At 50.0% G+C, this 18,692-nt stretch overlaps 1 protein-coding gene across 3 annotated transcripts in view; it reads right to left on the reverse strand.

Annotated features, from left to right (window-relative positions):
* Positions 1 to 2: 2 nt before the first annotated feature.
* LOC119930093 (rho GTPase-activating protein 20-like) overlaps positions 3 to 18,692 on the reverse strand; it is an 89,395-nt gene continuing 70,705 nt past the window's right edge. For all 3 annotated transcript variants that reach the window (XM_038748552.1, XM_038748553.1, XM_038748551.1), the window contains exons 14-15: positions 5,542 to 5,659; positions 3 to 1,659 (exon numbers count right to left, since the gene is read on the reverse strand). In XM_038748552.1, coding sequence (XP_038604480.1) covers positions 272 to 1,659; positions 5,542 to 5,659 — 1,506 coding nt within the window. In that variant the 3' untranslated portion in view covers positions 3 to 271. The remainder of the gene's footprint in view (positions 1,660 to 5,541; positions 5,660 to 18,692) is intronic.

The following is an 18,692-nucleotide window of genomic DNA, read 5'->3' on the forward strand; positions in this document are numbered from 1 at the left end:
CCCTCTGCTTCTCCGGGCCTCTGGCCTTCTGCAGCCACCGAGCCCCAGGGATGGAGCGGGCCGAAGATCCCGCTGACCCCTCCCTGACCTTTCCCTTTCCCAGTTCCCTCAGCTACGTGCACATCCTTCCCAGGAGGCCCTAGACAGGACCGCTGCCTCCTCATCCTTGGATTTGGCTTTCCCCGTCCCCATCTCAGGGCCAAGTGAAGGCCCGGGGGGCCCTGGGATGACCATCTGGGGCTGATCTTCTCCGCCCCCCCACCCCAGCCTCCTACACAAAGGACTCCGGACAGGGGCCTGGGGTGGGCTCCTCCTTGGGGTGCCCCCCGGCCCCCTGGGCCCCCTGCTGCCACTCGGCTCGGCTCCTCAGCAGCTCCCCCTCCACGGCCCGGGCTGCATCGTCCCCCCAGCAGCCTGTGGGGCCGGCGCTTCGGAAGTAGCCCCGCACGGTACCACAGATGGAGGCGGGCAGGACGATGCGAATGGTGTGGTGGACGGAGGCGGGGGGCTCCCCGTCCAGGCTCGGGGGCACACCCGAGGGGGCAGGGGCCTCGGGCTGGGGCCGCTGCCTGCGTGCCCCAGACTGGAGCACCAGGGGGGTGTTCTGCCCATAGAACACAGTTTGGGGGATTGGGACCCTCAGCATCGACGATTTGGCACCTGGACCCCCGCCCTCGGCCTCTGAGCCCCCTGGGGCTAGGTAGAAGGTGATCTTGGTACGGGTGTGCTTACCTGGGCGCTGGGCCGGGGCCTCACGGAGAGGCTCACCCCCACCCCCCGGAGCTCCCGGGGAGGATGGACGGGGGCTTTCCGGCCGGGCCAGGGGGCTTCGGGCCCAGGAAGCCCGGCCCACCCTCTCCCTGTCTTCCCAGTTGCCGTGGAGCTGGGGCTCTGGGGCCGCTGTAGGCCCCACCTCAGCGTTGCGGCCCCCCGAGTCTCTGCCCCGGTGGTCCGGCCCCTCAGGTGGACAGGGCTGGGGGGAGGCGGGGGGCTCCCGTTGATCCAGCCGGCTGCGCCGCGTGGCCTGCGGGGAGAAGGCCCGGAGCCGGGCGGAGGTGCCAAACAGGAAGGGCAGCGTCAAGTGTTCGGGGGGGCCGGCGCAGGACGGCTCAGAGCAGCAGGAGAAGGCACTGTCCAGGGAGGTTGGCGACGAGCCAGTCGGCGACGGGGTGGTGGCGGAAGAGGACGACGACGACAGGCTGGAGAGGCTGGAGAGACTAGTGGGCGGTGGCGGCGTTTGGGGCAGCGGGGGCTTCCCCTGGGGGCCCGGGGGAGGGGGTCTTTGGCCTGTGGGACCCAGGCCCAGCCCCAGGAGCTTCTGGCTCTCGAGCTGCAGCAGCTTTAGCCGCTGCACGGGGTCCCCGGGGCTGCGGAGGAGGGCATCGTCGCAGCTGGACTGGCGGGCCACGGGCTCCCGCGTGGCGGCGGGCGGCCGCACGCTAGGTTCGGACGCGCAGCGGTCCCAGGCCGGGCGCAGCCAGCTCCTGGCGGCCCCCTCGCCCCCAGCCGAAGGCCTGGCCTCCCGCCCGTAGCAGGTGGTCAGCTTGCCAAACGGACCCCAGTCTTCCTGCTCTCCCTGCGGCAGGGAGCCCGGGGTGCTGAGCTCCCCCGGGTTGGCAGTCTGCTCCCGCTCTTCCTCCGAGTCCCACCGGCTCGGGGCTGCAAGGACAAGACGGCCGGCGTTGGGCCCACCGTGGGCGGGAGGGGAAGGCCACCCGGGGGCCGGGGCTACCCAAGGCGTGGGGCAGCGGGGGTGAGAAGGCAGAGACAGTCCACGCCCATGGCTAGTTTGAGGTAGAAGGGGCCAGAGGGAGGCAGGGAGGACAAGGGGAGAGGACACAGACCTCTACCCCATTGTGTGTCCCTCACTCTGAGGAGACTCCAGGGAGAAGGAAGAGATCTGGACCCACCTGGGTGGGCAGGTGGAAGGGGGAAAGCCACATGTCTCCTTTGTGACCTTGAGCAAGTCACTTCCCTTCTCTGGGCCTCAGTTACCTCATCTGTAAAATGGGGGTTAAAGAGCGTGAGCCCCATGTGGGATAGAGACTGTGTCCAACCTGCTTAACTTGTATCTACCCCAGTGTTTAACACAGTGCTTGACACATAATAATAATAATAATGATGGCATTTGTTAAGCACTTATTATGTGCAAAGCACTGTTCTAAGTGCTGGGAGGGGATACAAGGTGTATCCCACGGGGGGCTCACAGTCTTAATCCCCATTTTACCGATGAGGGAACTGAGGCTCAGAGAAGTTAAGTGACTTGCCCCAGGTCACCCAGCAGACATGTGGGGGAGCCGGGATTAAAACCCATGACCTCTGATGCCCAAGCCCGTGCTCTTTCCACCGAGCCACGCTGCTTGTCTTAGTAAGCTATGAACAGGTACCCCCCACAAAAAAAAAGATGTCATTGGTTTTAGCGACGGCTCAGATTAGGCCTCCGGTGGGCCCTAAGGCTAATCGATTTTTCGAGACCCCAGAGTAACGTGTGGCCTAATGGATAGACCACAGATCTGGAAATCAGACGGACCTGGGGTCTGATCCTAGCTCTACCACTTTCCTGCTGTGAGAACTTGGGCGAGTCACTTGACTTCTCTGTGCTTCAGTTACCTCATCTGTAAAATGCGGATTAAGACTGTGAGTCCCATGTGGTAACGGACTGTGTCCAACCTGATTAACTTGTATCTGTCTCAGCGCTTAGTACAGTGCACGGCACGGATTAAGAGCTAAACAAATACCATAAAAAAGAGATGTCATTATTTCACGCTGTATATAATGTCTTCGGGGCCACTTCCACGGCTTCAACTTGATCCTGTGCCTACGCCAAAGTCACTCCACTCAACGCAGTCCTCTCAGCCTCACGCAGTCTCCTTCAGCCTCCATCAGCTGCCCGCCCCCAGCTGGGGCTGAGCCAGTGTCTCCCTCCCCTCTCCTCCGCCCAACCCGACCCCTTCTCTTCAAAGTCCACCCCCCTGCACCCCCTTTCTCCCCTGGGAACCGAGAATTGCTGGTGAAATGAAAGATGGCAGCATCGGAGGGATGGGGAGGGAGGAGGAGCGGGCTGTCCCACCTCCTCTGGCATCGTTCATTCATTCAATCGTATTTATTGAGCGCTTACTGTGTGCAGAGCACTGTACTAAGCGCTTGGGAAGTACAAGTTGGCAACATATAGAGACGGCATCGGGCGTGAGCGGCAGCCATTTTAGTGAGGTCAAGTATGGGTTCCTACTTGGAATGTCCCAAGTGGCACCCATCTTTCTAGGGTCAGGAGTCACGAGATTACTGTCCGGGGGTCGTGCTGCTCTGGGCTGTGGATCAGGGCCCACTAGTCCAGAACCCAAGGCCGCAGCCCCTGAAGCACCTGCGTTACTCCAGCATTGGCTGGGAGGCCGAATTAAGACTGGACATTAGGCGCCAGGATGTAAATGGCCTCTGCTGATCAGGGAGGGATTAGTCTTAGCTCCGGGGTCTGACCCCGGGAACCCTGACATCAGCCTAACAACCTGGTGGGCAACTGAGTGTTTGAGATTGTTCTCCTGCCCCTCCTGTCCCACTCATTCATTCATTCAATTGTATTTATTGAGCGCTTACTGTGTGCAGAGCACTGTACTAAGCGCTTGGGACGTACAAGTCCCCATCCCCACCGCTGCCTTGGCAGCCTGGGGGCCATTCCCAGAGTCCGGGCAGCCGGACAGAGGGTTACGGGAGCAGCATGAAACTCCCAGCACCCCTAGACAGCAGCTGTCAATCAAACCAACTTCTGGAGGGGGTGAAACAAGATGGATGTCATCTTGTGTTCATGCACGGTGGAAGAAACCACCAAGAACAGTTCCATCAGTGGGTGGGGGTCTAGAGTTTGAGGATTTTTTGTTTCTTTAGTGGACACGGGTTCTGCTGAGCACAGGCTATGTACTGAGCATCCACTTGTTGCAGAGCCCTATACCAAACATTGGGGGAAAGGGCCAGAGGGCAATGCCGATGAGGTCCCTTTCCTCAAGGGGCTACCATTCTGGTGGGCAGAAAGCTACACACTACCCAAACAAACACACACTTGTACTCTGAACTGGGTACCAGGGGAGAGACAGGGTAAGAGAAAGCACACTTCATGCCCGCAAGGAGCTGACAGTCGGGACAGACACAGCACAGAGTGACGAAATGAATATACAATGAGTCTGAGAGAAACCCCACACCTAATCATGCAGTGCATACAACTGACCTTTAGCCCAGGGGCCCAAGTGTAGAGGGAAAAATGACGGGTGAGGGTGATCGGGTGGTACCCAGGGAGATCTCCGTCCGGGGTCCTCCAACTTATAGAGCCCCCCTCTCGGGCCCAGTGTCAACCCCAGTCTGACATTCAATTTCCTCGAGTATCCTAGGCCACGGGGAGCCCGTATATACTGGGGATTTTGTGCAAAAGAGTCCCCAGTTGTGTTTTCGTTACCAGTAGCCACCGCATTTTGAGACACCCTTACTTCATGACTCTCTCAGCCTAAATGATGCTTTGCTAAAGATGGACCAAACTGCCTAGACTTGGGCAAGCTGATGGAGAGTAATTTAAAAAGATTAACGGATGATGGTATTTGTTAAGCGCTTACTGTGTGCCAAGCACTGTTCTAAGTGCTGGGCTAATCAGGTTGTCCCACGTTGGGGCTCAAAGTCTTAATCCCCATTTTCCAGATGAGGTAACTGGGGCCCAGAGAAGTTAAGTGGCTTGCTCAAAGTCACACAGCAGACAAGTGGCAGAGCCGGGATTAGAACTCATTCATTCATTCATTCAATCATATTTATTGAGCGCTTACTGTGTGCAGAGCACTGGACTAAGCGCTTGGGAAGTACAAGTTGGCAACATATAGAGAAGGTCCCTACCCAACGGCGGGCTCACAGTCTAGAACTCACAACCTCTGACTTCCAAGCCCGTGCTCTTTCCACTAAGCCACGCTGCTTTTCAGCTAGGCTTCTTTGGAGACACACAAAACTGCATTTCTGACACTGATAGAGACATCTTTCTTTTTAGTGTATTGCTGTTCGCATGTCTCCCCTCTGGCTACCTTAAATGAAAGTGGTTCTGCCTGTACTCTGGGTGGTTGGTCCCATCCCGGAGGCTGGGGAGCAGTTGTCCTGGGATTTTCTTGAGGGCAGGATAATAATTAATAATAGTAATTGTGGTATTTGTTAAGCGCTTACTATGCGCCAGGCTCTATACTAAGCGAATCGGGTTGGACACAGTCCCTGTCCCCTGTGGGGCTCACAATCTCAATCCCTATTTTCCAGATGAGGTAACTGAGGCCCAGAGAAGTGAAGTGACTTGCCCAAGGACACCCAGCAGACAAGTGGCGGAGCTAGGACTAGAACCCGAGTCCTTCTGACCTCCAGACTCCTCCCACCAGGACAGAGGCTCTGTTCTGTAACAGGGGCCCCAGTGCTTAGCATAGGCCCCCTTGTGCAACCTCAGGACAGATGTAACAGGGAAAGAGGAGAAAAGGGGGGCAGATTTAATGGGGAAAGAGGAGAAAAGGGGGGTGGCCAAAGTGGCCATCTTACCCAGTACGTGGTCCAGGCTGGCAGAGCGCTCCTCGGCGGCCCGCTGGAACAGAGACGTGCCATCATCCCCGAAGATCTCCACCGCATTTTCAATCAGCAGCTGCACCAGAAGGGCCACCTGAGGGGGAAGCGGCACCAGGGTCACTGGATAGTGGGCATCTGCCCCACCCCACTCCTCCCACACAGCAACCCTGACCCTACCAGCTCTCATCAGCCCCCGGGCACCCCCTGGCAGCCCTGGGCACCCCCGGGCACCGGGCCGTTTCCCACCTCAACAACCCTGAACGTTTGCTCTCTGACCAGAATCGTTCAACCTGCGGTCTCAGCCCCTCCCCATCTCCCCACAAACCTGTTCTCTCCCTGCACGGAGATCTCTGGGCTCTAGATCCCTCCACCTCACCCATGCCCGTCATGCCCCAACCGGGGCTCTCTGATTTTCCTCAATCAATGGTATTTATTGAGCACTTACTGTGTGCCGAGCACCGTACTATAAACACTTGGGAAAGTACAATACAACGGAATTCATAGCTGCAATCCCTGCCCATGAGGTGCTTACAGTCTACCTCCTCCCTTGAACCTCAACTCCACCCTCTCTGACAAGCTCAACTCCATCACTTCTCTGTCCCTTGATAATGATAATGATAATGATGGTATTTGTTAAGCACTTACTATGTGCCAAGCACTGTTCTAAGCGCTGGGGGTGTGTGCTTAGATCAAGTGCGCTTAGATCAGGATCAGGTGAACCTGATCACCTTGTATCCTCCCCCCCAGCGCTTAGAACAGTGCTTGGCACATAATAAGCACTTAACAAATACCATTATTATTATTATTATTATTATTATTATCAGGTTGTCCCACGGGGGGCTCACAGTCTTAATCCCCATTTTACAGATGAGGTCACTGAGGCACAGAGAAGTGAAGTGGCTTGCCCAAGGTCACACAGCTGACAAGCGGCAGAGCCGGGATTCGAACCCATGACCTCTGACTCCCTCTTTCCACTGAGCCACGCCACTTCTCTCTCGATCTTGATAGCTCTTGCCTCACCAACCCCCAGGATGAAATAATAATGATATCCAGAACAATAATAATAACAACAATAATACCAATAATATAATCAAAATGCGATTTTTAAGTGCTTACTATATGCCAAGCACTTTACTAAGCACTGTGGGGGTGCTGGGGGGGTAGAGATACAGGATAATCAAGCAAAAACTCCTCACCCTCAGCTTCAAGGCTGTCCATCCCCTCGCCCCCTCCTACCTCACCTCCCTTCTCTCCTTCTACAGCCCACCCCGCACCCTCCACTCCTCTGCCGCCGCTAACCTCCTCACTGGGCCTCGTTCTCGCCTGTCCCGCTGTCGACCCCCAGCCCACATCCTAACTCTGGCCTGGAATTCCCTCCCTCCTCACATCCGCCAAACTAGCACATTTCCCCCCTTCAAAGCCCTACTGAAAGCTCACCTCCTCCAGGAGGCCTTCCCAGACTAAAACCCCCTTTTCCTCTGCTCCCCTCCCCTCCCTATCACCCCAAAGCAAAGGCTCTACCCCCCCTCCCTGCCCCACAGCACGTGTACAGATTTATAATTATAATTCTATTTATATTTTTTTATGATGTGTAATAGATCTATGATTCTTTTTATTTATAATGATGCTACTGATGCCTGTTTACTTGTTTTGATGTCTGTCTCCCCCCTTCTAGACTGTGAGCCTGCTGTGAGCAAGGATTGTCTCTGTTGCTGAGTGGAACTTCCCAATAATAATAATAATAATGGCATTTATTCATTCATTCATTCATTCAATCGTGTTTATTGAGTGCTTACTGTGTGCAGAGCACTGTACTAAGCGCTTGGGAAGTACAAGTTGGCAACATCTAGAGATGGTCCCTACCCAACAGTGGGCTCACAGTCTAGAAGGGGGAGACAGAGAACAAAACAAAACATATTAACAAAATAAAATAATGTGCAAATCAATCAATCAATCAATCAATCAATCGTATTTATTGAGCGCTTACTGTGTGCAGAGCACTGTATTAAGCGCTTGGGAAGTACAAGTTGGCAACATATAGAGACAGTCCCTACCCAACAGTGGGCTCACAGTCTAGAAGGGGGAGACAGAGAACAAAACAAAACATATTAACAAAATAAAATAATGTGCAAAGCACTGTTCTAAGCGCTGGGGAGGTTATAAGGTGATCAGGTTGTCTTACAGGGGGCTCACAGTCTTAATCCCCATTTTACAGATGAGGTAACTGAGGCCCAGAGAAGTGAAGTGACCTTGCCCAAAGTCACACAGCTGACAATTGGCAGAGCCGGGATTTGAACCCATGACCTCTGACTCCAAAGCCCGGGCTCTTTCCACTGAGCCACGCTACTTCCCAAGCACTTAGTACAGTGCTCTGCACAAAATAAGCGCTCAATAAATACGATTGAATGAATGAATGTATGAATAATCAGATATCACGGGGGTTCAAAGTCTAAGTAAGAGGGAGAGCAGATATTGAATTCCCATTTTGCAGATGAGGGAACTGAGACACAGAGAAGTTAAGTGACTTGCCCAGGGCCACACAATGTGGCAGAGCTGAGATTAGAACCCAGGTCCTCTGATTCCCAGTCCTGGGCCCTTCCACTAAGCCATGCTGAATAATAATACTAATTCATTCATTCAATCGTATTTATTGAGTGCTTACTGTGTGCACAGCACTGTACTAAGCGCTTGGGAAGTCCAAGTTGGCAACATATAGAGATGGTCCCTACCCAACAATGGGCTCACAGTATAGAAGGGGGAGACAGAGAACAAAACAAAACATATTAACAAAATAAAATAAATATGTACAAATAAAATAGAGTAATAGATATGTACAAACATATATACATATATACAGGTGCTGTGGGGAGGGGAATGAGGTAAGGCGGGGGGAATACTAATTATTATTACTTTCATTCATTCATTCATTCATTCAATCATATTGAGCACTTACTGTGTGCACAGCACTGTACTAAGCGCTTGGGAAGTACAAGTCGGCAACATATAGAGACTGCCCTACCCAACAGTGGGCTCACAGTCTAGAAGGGGGAGACAGAGAACAAAACAAAACATATTAACAAAATTAAATAAATAGAATAAATATGGACAAGTAAAATAGAGTAATAAACATGTACAAACATATATACATATATACAGGTGCTGCGGGGAGGGGAAGGAGGTAAGGTGAGGGGGAGGAGGGGGAGAGGAAGGAGGGGGCTCGTGGGTTCTAATCCCAGCTCCGCCACTTATCTGCTGTGTGACTTTGGGCAAGTCACTTAACTTCTCTGTGCCTCAGTTCCCTCACCTGTCAAATAGGGATTAATACTGGGAGCCCCACGTGGGACAACCTGATGACCTTGTATCTACTCCAGCGCTTAGAACAGTGCTTGGCACATACTAAGCACTTCTAATAACCATAACAACAACAGCAACGGTAATATTTGCTAAGCGCTTGCTTTGTGCCCAGGGCCCATTATCTATGGGACTGCGTAGTTTGCTTTCTCCGTGCCTGTGCTCTCTCTGCAAGATGCCATCGGTGGAGTGCAACACTGTCCTCTCTTCCACCCAGCAACTTTTCCTCCTTCACGGACTCTCCTTTCCCCGGCTCATGGCCCCCACCAACCATTCCTGCCCTTCAGCTCCTTCCTGAAGCTCCCAGCGGCTCCCAATCTTGCCCCGAAGACCTCGACATTAGTTTTGTTGATAAAATTGAGGCCATCAGGCATGAGTTACCCAGTTTCTCCGTGACCTCCCTCCCCTACATCCTTTCCTGCATCCTTCCTGGTTGCCGCTCAGGAGAGCTTTCTCCATTTCAAAATCCATCTCCTCCACCCAATCCCCATCATCTCTTGAAACACTCAAATCTACTCTGCTTCCCTACCTAGCTGCTCACTCTCTCTGTTGGCTACATAATAATAATAATGGCATTTGTTAAGCGCTTACTATGTGCAAAGCACTGTTCTAAGCGCTGGGGAGGATACAAGGTGATCGGGTTGTCCCACGGGGGGCTCACAGTCTCAATCCCCATTTTACAGATGAGGTAACTGAGGTCCAGAGAAGTTAAGTGACTTGCCCAAAGTCACACAGCTGACAAGGGGCGGAGCTGGGATTTGAACCCCGAACTCTGACTCCCATGTCCGGGCTCTTTCCACTGAGCCACGCTACATCCCCTCCATTTTCAACCATGCTCATCTCCCCACGCTGAAAAACCCTTTCTAGATCCTACAGGGAAGCATCGTGCCTGGGAGTGGGAGGGGCTGGGTTCTAATCCTGGCTCTGCCTGCTTTGTTACCTCGAACAAGTCCTTTCGCGCCTCTGGGCCTCAGTTTCCTCATATGTAAAATGGGATTGAAGACCCATTCAATCAATCAATCAATTGTATTTATTGAGCGCTTACTGTGTGCAGAGCACTGTACTAAGTGCTTGGGAAGTACAAGTTGGCAACACATAGAGATAGTCCCTACCCAACAGTGGGCTCACAGTCTAGAAGGGGGAGACAGAGAACAAAACCAAACATGTTAACAAAATAAAATAAATAGAATAGCTATGTACAAGTAAAATTAATAAATAGAGTAATATGTACAAACATATATACAAAACCAAACTTATTAACAAAATAAAATAAATAGAATAGATATGTACAAGTAAAATAAATAAATAGAGTAATAAATATGTACAAGCATATATACATATATACAGGTGCTGTGGGGAAGGGAAGGAGGTAAGATGAGGGGGATGGAGAGGGGGACGAGGGGGAGAGGAAGGAAGGGGCTCAGTCTGGGAAGGCCTCCTGGAGGAGGTGAGCTCTCAGTAGGGCCTTGAAGGGAGGAAGAGAGCCATTCACCCTCCCACTTAGACTGTGTCCGACCTGAATATCTTGTATCTGCCCAGTGATTAGTACAGTGCTTGGCACGTAGTAAATACTTGACAAATACCATTATATTTATTATTTCTTCATCCCAGCTTGCATTCTTTGCTCCTCTCAAAACAACTCACTCACAGCTCCTCATTCTCCTCTCTCCCACCTCTGTCCTTTTGCTCATATTCTTATCTCCTGGGAACTCCTCCCCAAATTCATCTACTAGATCACAACTCTCCCCACCTATAATTGCCTTTCTTCAATTGCAGCTCCTCCGGGAAGACTTTCCCCCATTACTTTCTCATCTTCCCCTACCACCACCAAGGACCCTCTCATTGCTCCTGTCGCAAAAAGGCGATGTTTGCAAGTAAAGTGCCCAACTCTTCCGTAGGTCTTGACCATTTAACCTGGTCGCAAGTTAGTTCGGGCCTTTCCACCCCTCCAGGGTCATTTCCGGGATTCTGGAAGTGCTCACGAGAAGCGGCGTGGCTCAGTGGATAGAGCACGGGCCCGGGAATCAGGAGGACCTGGGTTCTAATCCCGGCTCCACCACACGTCTGCCGTGTGACTTTGGGCAAGTCGCTATGCTTCTCTGGGCTTCGGTTACCTCATCTGTAAAATGGGGCGGAAAAGTGCGAGTCCTCTGTGGACTGTTTCCAACTTCATTCATTCAATCGCATTTTTTCATTCATTCAATCGTATTTATTGAGCGCTTACTGTGTGCAGAGCACTGTACTAGAGAAGCAGCGTGGCTAAGTGGAAAGAGCACGGGTTTTGGAGTCAGAGGACATGGGTTCAAATCCCGGCTCCACCACTTGTCAGCTGTGTGACTTTGGGCAAGTTACTTCACTTCTCTGAGCCTCAGTTACCTCATCTGTAAAATGGGGGTGAAGACTGTGAGCCCCCCATGGGACAACCTGATCAACTCGTAACCTCCCCAGTGCTTAGAACAGTGCTTTGCACATAGTAAGCGCTTAATAAATGTCATCGTTAAATGTCATCGTTACTAAGTGCTTGGGAAGTACAAGTTGGCAACACATGACTTGACTATCTTGTCTCTGCCCCAATGCTTAGAACAGTGCTTGGTACAGAGTAAGCGCTTAACAAGTACCACACCAGAGAAGTTAAGTGACTTGTCCAGTGTCACACAGCAGATAAGTGGTGGAGCCAGGATTAGAACCCATGACCTTCCGACTCTCAAACCCGTGTTCTACCCACTGAGCCACGCTGCTTCTCCAAACATGCAAGTCTTCTCCCTGCTCTATTTTCCTTCTCCCTTGGATCTGTAAATTATTTTAGTTTCTGTCCCCACCACTAGATTGTAAGCTCCTTGAAGGCAGGGATTATGTCTACTAATTCTAATGTGCTCTCCTGAGCATTGAGTACCATGCTAGAGAAGCAGCATGGCTCAGTGGAAAGAGCCCGGGCTTTGGAGTCAGAGGTCATGGGTTCAAATCCCAACTCCGCCAATTGTCAGCTGTGTGACTTTGGGCAAGTTACTTAACTTCTCTGGGCCCCAGTTACCTCATCTGTAAAATGGGGATGAAGACTGTGAGCCCCCCGTGGGACAACCTGATTGCCTTGTAACCTCCCCAGTGCTTAGAACAGTGCTTTGCACATAGTAAGCGCTTAATAAATTCATTCATTCAATCGTATATATTGAGCGCTTACTGTGTGCAGAGCACCGTACTAAGCGCTTGGGAAGTCCAAGTTGGCAACATATAGAGACGGTCCCTACCCAACTGCAGGCTCACAGTCTAGAAGGGGGAGACAGACAACAAAACAAAACATATTAACAAAATAAAATAAATAGAATAAATATGTACAAGTAAAATAAATAGAGTAATAAATATGTACAAACATATATAATATATTAAAATATATTTAATATATATATATAATATAATATATATAATATATATCAAATATATATATATATTTAAGTGCTTACTATGTGTATATACCTGTATATATATATATATATATACACATATATAATATATTAAAATATATTTAATATATATAATATAATATATAATATATATCAAATATATATATATATATTTAAGCGCTTACTATGTGTATATACCTGTATATATATACAGGTATATACACATAGTAAGCGCTTAAATGCCATCATCATTATTAATAATGATGGCATTTGTTGAGTGCTTACTATGTGCCACCAGCGCTTAGAACAGTGCTTGGCACACAGTATGTGCCTAACAAATACCATTTTTATTAATAATGATGGCATTTGTTAAGCGCTTACTATGTGCCAAGCACTGTTCCAAGCGCTGGGGGAGATACAAGGCAATCAGGTTGTCCCACGTGGGGCTCACAGTCCTCACTCCCATTTTACAGATGAGGTAACAGAGCCAGAGAAGTTAAGTGACTTGCCTAAGGTCACACAGCAGACGTATGGCAGAGCAGGAATTATAATGCTATTGTCATCATCATCATCATCATCATCATGCTCTGCATGATCATCAGTGAATTCTGTTGATCTCACGGGTTGGGGGGAAGAAACACTCGGGAATCTCCCGGAAGTCCGGTGGGATCGAAGAGGACCGGCTGGCTGCTTGGAGAGACGGACCGTGGCCTCTCAGGCCCACTGGCCCAAGCCGGATTAGGGCCAGGAGAGGGCTGGCCTCTTCGGACTGGAGATGGGGCTGGGTGGTTTTCCCAGCCTGGGAAAAAGGAGGCGAAAACATTTAGCGACAGAATGTGGAAAAGCAGTGTCGCCTAATAAAATAGAATAAAAGGTCCAGGGAGTGAGAAGGGCCTGGGTTCTAATCCCAGCTCCACCACTTGTCTGCTGGATGATCTTGGGCAAATCAATTCACTTCTTTGTGCCTCAGTTACCTCATCTGTAAAGCGGGGATTAAGACCGTGAGCCCCATGTGGGGCATGGACAGTGTCCGACCTGATTATCTTGTATCTACCCCAGTGCTCAGTACAGTGCCTGGCACGTAGTAAGTGCTTCGCAAAAGCCGAAAAAGAAAGGAGCATAACAGCATGGCCTAGTGGAGAAGGCCAGACCTGGGAATCAGAGGACCTGGGTTCAAATTACGGCACCACTACATGACTGCTGTGAGGCCTTGGGCAAGTCGCTTGACTTCTCTGGGCCTTATTTTTTTCATCTGTAAAATGGGGATAAAATACCTGCCTCCGGCTTACCCTGACTGCTACCATCCAAACTGCTATCATGCGTGGCTCAGCGGAAAGAACCCGCGCTTGGGAGTCAGAGGTCATGGGTTCTGATCCCGGCTCTGCCACTTGACAGCTGTGTGACTTTGGGCAAGTCACTTCACTTCTCTGGGCCTCAGGTACCTCATCTGGAAAATGGGGATTAAGACTGTGAGCCCCATGTGGGACAACCTGATCACCTGTAAACCCCCAGCACTTAGAACAGTGCTTGGCACATAGTATGCGCTTAACAAATACCAAAATTATTATTATTATTATTATTATCAGCATCAGCCTCCTTGTTGAGCTCCCTGACTCCTGTTTCTCATTCATTCATTCATTCATTCGTACTTATTGAACGCTTGCTGTGTGCAGAGCACTGTGCTAAGCACTTGGGAATTCAGCACCAAATAGAGACAATCTCTACCCAACAACGGACTCACAGTCTAGAAGGGGGATCAGTCAGTCAAGTCAGTCAGTTGCATTTATTGAATGCTTACTGTGTGCGGAGCACTGTATTAAGTGTTTGGGAGGGTACAATACAACAGACACATTCAGTGCCTATAACAAATTTACAGTCCATACTCCACTCCACTGCCTGGATTGTTTTTCTACAAAACTATTCCCACCCCTCAAGAACCCCCAGCGATTGCCCATCCACCTCTGCATCAAACAGAAACTCCTAACTCCTTAATGTTGGTTAAAAAGAACTCGATTACTTGCCCCCTCCTACCTGCCAACCTACTCACTATAATTCAGTTTTATCCATCTCACTGCTGACCTCTCGCCCGCATCCTGCCGCTGGCCTAGAAACCCTTCCCTCTTCATATGTTGCCAACTTGTACTTCCCAAGCGCTTAGGACAGTGCTCTGCACACAGTAAGCGCTCAATAAATACGATTGAATGAATGAATGAACAGATGATCACTGTCCCCACCTTCAAAGCCTTATTGAAGGTCCATCTTTTCTCCAAGGGGCCTTCCCTGACTAAGCCCCCCTTTCCTCTTCTCCCAATCCCTTCTGCATTGCTCCTGCAATTGAATTTTCCCCCTTTATTCACCCCTCCCTCACCCGCCTCAGCATTTATCTAACTACCCACATTTATTTATAATAATAATAATAATGATGACATTTATTAAGCGCTTACTATGTGCAAAGCACTGTTCTAAGCGCTGGGGAGGTTACAAGGTGATCAGGTTGTCCCACGGGGGGCTCACAGTCTTCACCTCCATTTTACAGATGAGGTAGCGGAGGCACAGAGAAGTGAAGTGACTTGCCCAAAGTCACACAGCTGACAATTGGCAGAGCCAGGATTTGAACCTATGACCTCTGACTCCAAAGCCTGTACTCTTTAATAATAATAATAATAATAATAATAATAATAATAATAATAATAATAATGGCATTTATTAAGCGCTTACTATGTGCAAAGCACTGTTCTAAGCGCTGGGGAGGTTACAAGGTAATCAGGTTGTCCCATGGGGGGCTCACAGTCTTCACCCCCATTTTACAGATGAGGTAGCTGAGGCACAGAGAAGTGAAGTGACTTGCCCAAAGTCACACAGCTGACAATCGGCAGAGCCGGGATTTGAACCCATGACCTCTGACTCCAAAGCCCGGGCTCTTTCCACTAAGCCACGCTGCTTCTCATTTTATTTCTAGTAATGTCTCCCACAGAGCACGGGCTTGGGAGTCGGAGGATGTGGGTTCTAATCCCGGCTCCGCCACTTGTCTGCTGTGTGATCTTGGGCAAGCCACTTAACTTCTCTGTGCTTTAGTTACCTCACCTGTAAAATGGGGATTAAGATGTGAGCCCCACGTGGGGCAACCTGATTATCTGCTTATTCATTCATTCAATCGTATTTATTGAGCACTTACTGTGTGCAGAGCACTGTACTAAGCGCTTGGGAAGTACAAGTTGGCAACAAATAGAGATGGTCCCTACCCAATAACAGGCTGACAGTGCAGACAGACAACAAAACAAAACAAGTAGACAGGTGTCAATACCATCAGAATAAATAGAATTATAGCTATATACGCATCATTAATAAAATAAAGTAAATACGTATAAATAAAATAAATAGAGTAATAAATATGTACAAATATATACAAATGCTGTGGGGAGGGGAAGGGTGGGGGGGCGATCAGGAGGGGAGGAGGAGGAGGAGAGGAAAAAAGGGGGGGCTCAGTCACGGAAAGCTTCCAGGAGGATGGTGATGATATTTGTTAAGTGCTTACTATGTGCCAAGCTGGGGTAGATACAAAGTAATCAGGTTGTCCCACGTGGGGCTCACAGTGTTAATCCCCATTTTACAGGTGAGGTAACTGAGGCAAAGAGAAGTGAAGTGACTTGCTCAAAGTGACACAGCTGACAAGTGGCAGAGCTGGGATTAGAACCCACGACCTCCAACTCCCAAGCCCGGGCTCTTTCCACTGAGCCACGCTGGACGATGCGAGCTCTCAGTAGGGCTTTGAAGGGAGGAAGAGAGCTAGCTTGGCGGATGTTCGGAGGGAGGGCATTCCGGGACATGGGGAGGACGTGGGCCGGGGGTCGATGGCGGGACAGGCGAGAACGAGGCCCGGTGAGGAGGTTAGCGGCAGAGGAGCGGAGGGTGCGGGCTGGGCTGGAGAAGAAGAGAAGGGAGATGAGGTAGGAGGGGGCGAGGGCATGGACAGCCTTGAAGCCGAGAATGAGGAGTTTTTGCTTGAAACCTTGAATCTACCCCATCACTTAACATAGTAAGCGCTTAACAAATACCATTATTATCATTGTTATTAGACTGTAAGTTCCTGGTGGGCAGGGTAGGTGCCTAGCAGCGTGGCTCAGCGGAAAGAGCACGGGCTTTGGAGTCAGAGGTCATGGGTTTGAATCCCGGCTCCGCCAAATGTCAATCAATCAATCAATCGTATTTATTGAGCACTTACTGTGTGCCGAGCACTGTACTAAGTGCTTGGGAAGTTCAAGTTGGCAACATATAGAGACGGTCCCTACCCAACAGTGGGCTCACAGTCTAGAAGGGGGAGACAGGGAACAAAACAAAACATATTAACAAAATAAAATAAGTAGAATAGATATGCACAAGTAAAATAAGTAAATAGAGTAATAGTGTGTGAGTTTGGGCAAGTCACTTAACTTCTCTGGGACTCAGTTCCCTCATGTGTAAAATGGAGATTAAGACTGTGAGCCCCTCGTGGGACAACCTGATCACCTTGTAACCTCCCCAGCACTTAGAACAGTGCCTGGCACATAGTAAGCACTTAACAAATGCCATCATTATTATTATGATAATAATAACATTCATTCATTCAATCATATTTATTGAGCACTTACTGTGTGCAGAGCACTGTACTAAGCGCTTGCGAAGTACAAGTTGGCAACATATGATGCTAAGTAATAATGATAATAATAATGGTATTTGTTAAGCACTTACTTTGTGGCAGGCGCTATTCTAAGCACTGGGGTAGATACAAGATAATGGGGTTGGACTTCTCTGTGCCTCAGTTACCTCATCTGTAAAATGGGGATTAAGACTGTGAGCCCCACGTGGGACAACCTGATCACCTTGTAACCTCCCCAGCGCTTAGAACAGTGCTTTGCACATAGTAAGCGCTTAATAAATGCCATCATTATTATTATTATTATTGGACACAGTCTCTGTCCCACCCAGGGCTCACAGTCTTAATCCCCATTTTTCAGATGAAGTAACTGAGGTCCAGAGAACTGAAGTGACTTGCCCAAGGTCACACAGCCGACAAGTGGCAGAGCTGGGATTAGAACCCATGTCCTTCTGACTCACAGGACTGGGCTCTTTCTACTAGGCTATGCTGTTTGTATTATAGTCACCCACGCACAGAATAACAGCTCAATAAATATGCCTGATTGATTGATAGACTGTGCACTCATGTGGGACAGGGACTGTTTCTGCCCTGATTAACTTGCATATACCCCAGCACTTAGAACAGTGCTTGGCACATAGTAAGCACCTAAAAATATAACAATGGTCATCATCATCATCATAATTCAAATTCATGTTGAAAAATCCACTCCAAGACCCCAGTTGTCCAGGCTGGCCGTCAACACGGAGCAAACCGACCAGAAAACTAAACAACTCCAGGACCCTACGTGCCCTGAAGTCAGAGTCTGCGTCTACGCACACTCGTTCAGATAACTCAGCCTCTGCCCCCTTACGCTTCGTCCCGTGCTTCCCAGCTGTGTCGGAGGAGTGGGTCGTCTTAGCCTGGAATGACCAGATAATCCAAGCCACAGGGTGTTTTTTAAGGATTCCATGCTTCAGGGAATTTGCCAGAATTTGTCCCTCCGCCTCCCCTCCCCTCTCCCTACTGGGAGCTTGGGTTGGGGGTGAGGGGAGAGCTAATCCCACCCCAGAACCCACCCACAGATGCCCGTCTCCCTGATTGTCACGCGGTCCTCTGCCCTCTCCTGCACAGAGACCTCTGATGGGCACAGACCCCTGGTCGGGGGCGGTGAGGGGAAGGGGGTGGTTGGCACAGGCCAGGGGGACCAGACCAAGGAAGAGAGGACACGTGGACAGATTGCAGCAAGCCTAAATGGGGAGAAAAAACCTACCCTCTCTACCTCTTAGGTTACACAGAGTCCTGGTTGCTCATGGGGTATCCACCCCCACGTTTAGCACAGTGTTTGCCCCATTAATAACAAGAATAATGATGATGGCATTGATTAAGTGCTTACTATGTGCACTGTTCTAAGCGCTGGGGAGGTTACAAGGTGATCAGGTTGTCCCACGGGGGGCTCACGGTCTTCATCCCCATTTTACAGATGAGGTAACTGAGGCCCAGAGAAGTGAAGTGACTTGCCCAAAGTCAGCACAACTAGCTAAAATAATAATAATAATAATGATGGCATTTGTTAAGCGCTTACTCTGTGCAAAGCGCTGTTCTAAGTGCTGGGGGGGATACGAGGTGATCAGGTTGTCTCACGGGGGGCTCACAGTCTTCATCCACTGTGGGATTAAAATGGGGATTAAGATTGTGAGCCCCCCATGGGACAACCTGATCACCTTGTAACCGCCCCAGCACTTAGAAGAGTGCTTTGCACATAG

The sequence above is a fragment of the Tachyglossus aculeatus genome, chromosome 6 (assembly GCF_015852505.1).
Source record: "Tachyglossus aculeatus isolate mTacAcu1 chromosome 6, mTacAcu1.pri, whole genome shotgun sequence".
NCBI lineage: Eukaryota > Metazoa > Chordata > Mammalia > Monotremata > Tachyglossidae > Tachyglossus > Tachyglossus aculeatus.